This window comes from Nelumbo nucifera, chromosome 3, assembly GCF_055504915.1.
Source record: "Nelumbo nucifera cultivar China Antique chromosome 3, China Antique-T2T, whole genome shotgun sequence".
Classification (NCBI taxonomy): domain Eukaryota; kingdom Viridiplantae; phylum Streptophyta; class Magnoliopsida; order Proteales; family Nelumbonaceae; genus Nelumbo; species Nelumbo nucifera.
This window is the reverse complement of record NC_142651.1, coordinates 30,387,750-30,393,749: the sequence shown is the minus strand read 5'-3', so window position 1 is coordinate 30,393,749 and position 6,000 is coordinate 30,387,750. Positions and strand designations below refer to the sequence as shown.

Sequence of the window (6,000 nt, the reverse complement as noted above, 5' to 3'; positions counted from 1 at the left end):
TAAGGAGTACAAATACAAACATGTACACTGCAAAGCCTTGTATTTTGTATTTTAAGGTTTGGTTTAGAAAGAGTACAAATACAAATATACATAGAGCAAGTGCATACAAAATAACACAAAGTACAAGGTTTTTCACTCCACATATTTGTATTTGTACTCGTTCCAAACTTAACACTAGCATGAAATATGGGAGAGATGTGAATGGTTGGAATGGTAATCGCCGTTTAGAACATTTTTAAGTCCTCTAATCCTTGGAAAAGTGGGAAATGGATTAAGTTCTGAATTGACCTCTAGTGGGAAGACTGAATAGGCCTCTCACTAAATCCTTTCCCCATTTTTTGTGCCTCTTTTTAAAACAAGAACACCCCAATTTTCTCTTGTCTCATCTTACCCTCTCACTATAAGGGATCACATGGAGTTTGTTTCTTAAAAGACCTCTAAAGGAATCTAAGATTTCTAAAGTTGTACCATATTGGGTTCTATTAGGGGGGTTTATGTGTTCCTTCCGGCTTGTAACCATAGAATATGGAAAATCCACTCATCAGGTAGGGGTGCAAGTCGGGCGGGTTGGGCCGTGTTTATGGTTAACCGAGGCCCAACACTAAAATTTGTGCTTAAGGCCCAAGCCCGAGGTCAAGCCCGATTTTTTCCAACCCGAGCCCAACCTGGACTGTAATTTGATGCACTCGGGTTGGGCTCAGGCCTGGGCTGGGCTTGGGTTGGTCAATTAACCCACTCTAAAATTATACATATATAATTGTATTTATGCAAATATATATACATATATTTATGTATGTATGTAAATATGTATGCAAAATATCTATAAAAATGTTATATATACAAATATGTATGTATATATTATACATATATATGCATGTAAATATGTATGCAACATTTACATATATACACATATATATGTATAAATGTATATAATTGGGCCGGGCTCGGGCTACCTAAGGGCTAGGCCCGAGCCCGGCCTAAAAAATAAAAAAACCCAACTTCTTGAGCCCGAGCCCAGCCCGAGGAACAAAAATCCAAGCCCAGCCCGTGTAAAATTCCGGGTTGGGCCGGTTCGGACTCGGGTTGGGCCTGCCCAAGTTGCACCCCTACCGTCAGGTAGGTTTTTTACTAATTCTTTCTTTAAGGCCCTTGTTTTAGAGCCCTAAAACAACAAATTTCTAGCTAAGAAGGTGTGGAATCCCATCATTAGTTTCTCCTTTTGTATGGAAGGTGCGTTTGGCTAGAATCAACACATGGTATTTTGCAAAGGAAGAAAGATGGAAGATTGTGGATTTCTCTCCATATGTGTATTATGTGCCTTCGAGAGGGAGAATCAGCCGACCACCTCTTACTCCATTGTCCATGAGCAAAGAAGTTTGTGGTATTCTTTTTAAAACTTGGTTATAGTTGAGTTGTTCTAGAGCATATTCAAGATTAGCTATATCAGTGGAATGCATAATGTTTAAGTGGTACAGAGAAAATTTACTAAGGCTGCATTTGGTTGCAATGCAAATTTATTTGCACTGATGCAAAATTATGATAGTGCAAATGGCTTGGGTTCAAATTCTGACTTATTTTTGTTTCAAATTTTACCTTATTTTGTTTGATTTCAATATAAATGAAGTAAAATAAGACCTGAAGCTGAGTAAAGTAAAACCCAAACACAGCCTGAAGTACAAATACACATGCAACTATGTTGACTATGTCCAACATAGGAGGTATATGATCTTGAAGAGGGATGGTAGCATTTGCTAGACCTTTAGTGGGGCTAATTGGGGTTGGTAATTCTACAAAAGCTTTAGTATTACCTACGTTAACAGGTTGTGAATAGCCAAACAGCTGGATTTGTCTGTCTTTATCTGTTGAAGGTGGCTTGGGAAACACTATACATAGCAACATTTTTTGATTGCAGCCAAGGATATATCAGCGTTGATGCAATTTAGGCTAAGATGTATCCTTAAGCAGATTAACATGGCTGATAAAAAAACATAAAAAAAAAGCAGATTAACATGGCTGATGGGTTGGCTAAGACGGGTGTACAAAGGGAAAATCTTTATAGTGATGGTATTCTACCTGTATAAACATTTTTTGGGAGGGCTCATTTATTTATTTTTTGTTTTATATATCTATTTGTACAATTTGCCTTTCGTTAGTATAATTATATTATAATTATAAAAAAACTAGATATCATGTACATAGAACAAATTGATCCAATAATCATTATTATTTTTAATATTTTTATTATTATTTGCAAAATTTTAATATAATAAGAGTTTGTTACTAATAAATAATGAATAAAATGTGTGAAAGGCATTTTGGAGACAAAAAATAAAGAACAGTTTGTTAGTCTGAAAAAGTTTTGCTTTTAAAACATCAGAGGTTGAAAATAGACCCAAAAAAATAAGGCCTTAATGTCGGTATTTTCCTGTTTTTTGGAAGAAAATGCTGTATTCATATGTTGATATTATTGTATATGATGATGTTTATCATTCTTTGGAGAAGCCATACGGTGCTGTCTCATTGTCTTGGTTCAATTCTTTTGCTATCTTATTCTTTGTCACCGACCGTGGTGCTCATGCAGTTTTCTCTACGGCTTAGGGTTACAGTGTGTTCCACCACAACATGATTGGTTTGTTTTTTGTAAGCAAAATTATATTGTTTTTGCTGTGACAGTAGTTTTTGTTTTCAAAAACAAAACCAACCATATTGTCAAACACCCCCTCAGTTTCTACTTCTGGTTTCTTGGTTTTATGGTGGATGAACACTTATTGTGATAGGCAAATAATTATATTAACAAAAATCTGAAACAAACGGTTCAATACAAGATGGAGAACTGCCCTACCAAATACAGTCCAAATCAAATAGCTTTCGGAATTATAGTATGGGCAGCCATATTAGAAGTTCTAGAGGTATATTTACATGAATCAGAAACCAAAAAAGCTCTTAGTAGTCTGAATTTTGTCTATCCAAATATGATATTTCCAGGGAAGAACTGATTGATCTTCCAAAGCAGCAGTAACATTCTTAGCATCAGATAGGACAAGGACTGAATTCCACCGACTATCCTTAGCAAAACAAACTTACTACAGCAACCTTAGGCTGTGTTTGGAATGTCACAACAAAGCAACATTTTTTGTTGCCTTGGAGGTATTAAAAAAAAATACACCGATATCAACAGCTTAAGCCACTTTGGTAACCACTAGAGAAGAGCGGTTTGATGTCCTACATGTATGTGGCTGTCAGCTCATTTGACTAAGGTATAAAGACATGTAACTGAGAATAACGAATCAATCTGAGGATCCATGTCCTTTCCATTCACTATTTTATTCATGTTTTAGTAACAGAAATACTGTTTTGGGAACAAGGGTATATTCACACATGGGAGGAGAAAGGCCAACTGGAAAATCTTTACCATCCATGAAAGATAGCTTGAGATTACATGACACACTTCACATAAGTTAGAATGCAATACTGTGACTACATTAGCTCTACAGTCCAGCCCATCTTGTCCTCTGAAAGCCCCATCTGTAGACTTGTAAGTGAAGAATAGAGTTGCTGTGACACAGCACCAACGCCAGTCTTCCCATAGGACACCCTGACAAAACCAAAAAAAAAAGTGTCAATTAAACTATCAATCCGTGGTTCAGATCCTATCTTGTCCTCACGTACAAGGAAAAGATTTCCTACTCATGTCAAGAAGGGAATCTTGCTAGACATCCCCACCTATTGCTGCCACATGATTCTTCTTAAGATCCTCACCTGAAATTTATCTCTTAGAAGAAGAATCATGTCAAATTGAATATACCTTCTCCAACTTACGGATTTTATACGCCCATCTTTAAAGACTTGATGGAAGTTAAGAAGGATCAATATAATCAGAAGGAATTTCTCTATGGAGCCATGGAACACAAAAAGATAATCTCATCAATCAGAGGACAATACACATATCAATGGAGGGGATCGGATTTAGATATATTGACCATAAGGAATTTGTGTCTTCTTAGAAAGTAGGTCTTCACTCCCCTTTCAGAGACTGCAATCAGTTAATCATTAAAGTATGTTTAATACTCCAATGTATGGGAATGCTGCAAAACTCTTGTGTACCTTTTTTTGACCTCAGTAATCTATTAGAGGTATCTTTCCTCTCTTTTCCTATCAGGTTCCAAGTTAGTCTAGTGAAAGAACATGCCTTCCTTGCTTGTCACCGATTCCTTGAAGATGGTGTAAATTTCTCTCATGACTGTGAAAGCTGAAATCCCTTGGCTTCCATTTGCAGTTTTTCCACCCAATCATTATTTCTGGCTCTATGAATTCCTATGAAATGCTGAACTTTTTTCCCTTCCAAAGTTAATTCAAAATCCCTTGGTCACGTCTCAATTTAAAGCCTTCCGATGGGAGGTTGCCCACAGGAAGGTCAATTTTGACTTGCTTTGCGGAAGGCAAAATGATTAGTGGCTTTCTCATTCATGCACGATTTATGAAGCAATGTGGAATGTAAAACCACCATACATTCATTGAATGGTTGCCTCACCATTTGATGCCATTTCAAGGAGCTTTTTGTTGTCTACTGGGTATCACCAATGAAAATTCCAATAATGGAGGTGGCATCTAACTCTATTGTGATGGAAGGATAAGTTGTGGAGATGCAATCTCCTGGTTTCCTTTCAAGGAATCTGAACCCAAGGTCTCCTTTCCCAAGACAAGAAAACTAATAAGGCATTGTTAATTGGATTTCAATGCATTTCAACATAGGCAGGCATCTCTTCAAAAAGACATCTGTATGGGTGGGAGTTGTTCTCATTCTCCAAGCCTGAAATAATTAAGTTCTGTGTTGATGGATGCCCATTGGGAACCAATAGACCTATTGGCATCAGAGAGTTACTCAAAGACAATCATGATATGTTCATCCTTGGGTTCCAGCAGTGTAGGCTAGGTGACTCTATCAACATAGGTTTTCCACTTTTTTTAATTCTTTTGTGGTCAATAATAGGTGAAATTTCATCAAGAGGGAGAATTAAATACAAGGGCCTCATTTCTGAAAAATAAAGAAAGCAGCCAGGATTTTTTCAGTTTCTTGTGTAGCATTGAAGTTATTATCTTTTTGAAGTAAAATAGTAAATTTATTTTGCTACAGTTTCCTCATTTAGAATATTAAGTTTCAATAAAGTTTCAAAAACTCAGCTAATGGCTGCCAGTTCACCAATAAACAAATTTCTAAATCATGTTAGAATTAACTAGTAGACCATCAGATCTTAAAAAAGAAAAAGAAAAAAAAAACAACAAAGATAGAAGGAAATTACCTTTCACCTAGGTAAGTTATGCTTCCTACAGGCGACACAACCACTGCTGTTCCTGTACAGAAAACTTCATCAGCATCAAGCAACTCTTCTACTGATACAAGGCGCTCCTCAACCTGCATATTATCATCGAGTGTCAAGAAAGGAAATAAAAGATTAGAGGAGGAGAAAATGTGAGAAAGAGGACACACTTGAAGAAAGGAAGATCTTGGGTTGTCTTTGACCCCCTTCACTACTATTAATATGAATCTCAAAAATACACAGAATTACAATTTTTTTTGATAGATAATACACAGAATTACAATTCTACTCCTGCCTACCAATAATAGAAAACAAGCAACAAATAATAACTGAAATTAGTTTAAACCATCTCTACTTTAAATCTCTCTAACACTCCACCTTAATTTGAGCATAGAAATCTTTTTTTTTTTATCAATAACAGTGAATTTTATTAAATATTGAGAAATTACATAGCTAAGGAGCTAAAAAATCTTAACTCCCTAATACATCAATGTACACCCAAACCGTAAATCAATTACAAAACAGCCCACAAAATAGAGTTTCTGTTCACCCCTTGCCTAGCTAAACCATCTGCAGATCTGCCAATGAGTTTGCACTTCTCTTTACCCATGTACAACTAACTTCAATGTCCTAGTCAGCCACTTCTATGCCAATGAGCATAGAAATCTGTTGAGATGTTAAA

General features: G+C 36.2%; 1 protein-coding gene across 1 annotated transcript in view; it reads right to left on the bottom strand.

Annotated features, from left to right (window-relative positions):
* Positions 1 to 3,272: 3,272 nt before the first annotated feature.
* Positions 3,273 to 6,000, bottom strand: part of LOC104613172 (branched-chain amino acid aminotransferase 2, chloroplastic-like) — a 66,271-nt gene continuing 63,543 nt past the window's right edge. The window contains exons 9-10 of the mRNA XM_010280923.2: positions 5,301 to 5,413; positions 3,273 to 3,595 (exon numbers count right to left, since the gene is read on the bottom strand). Of these exons, the coding sequence (XP_010279225.1) occupies positions 3,478 to 3,595; positions 5,301 to 5,413 (231 nt within the window). The 3' untranslated portion in view covers positions 3,273 to 3,477. The remainder of the gene's footprint in view (positions 3,596 to 5,300; positions 5,414 to 6,000) is intronic.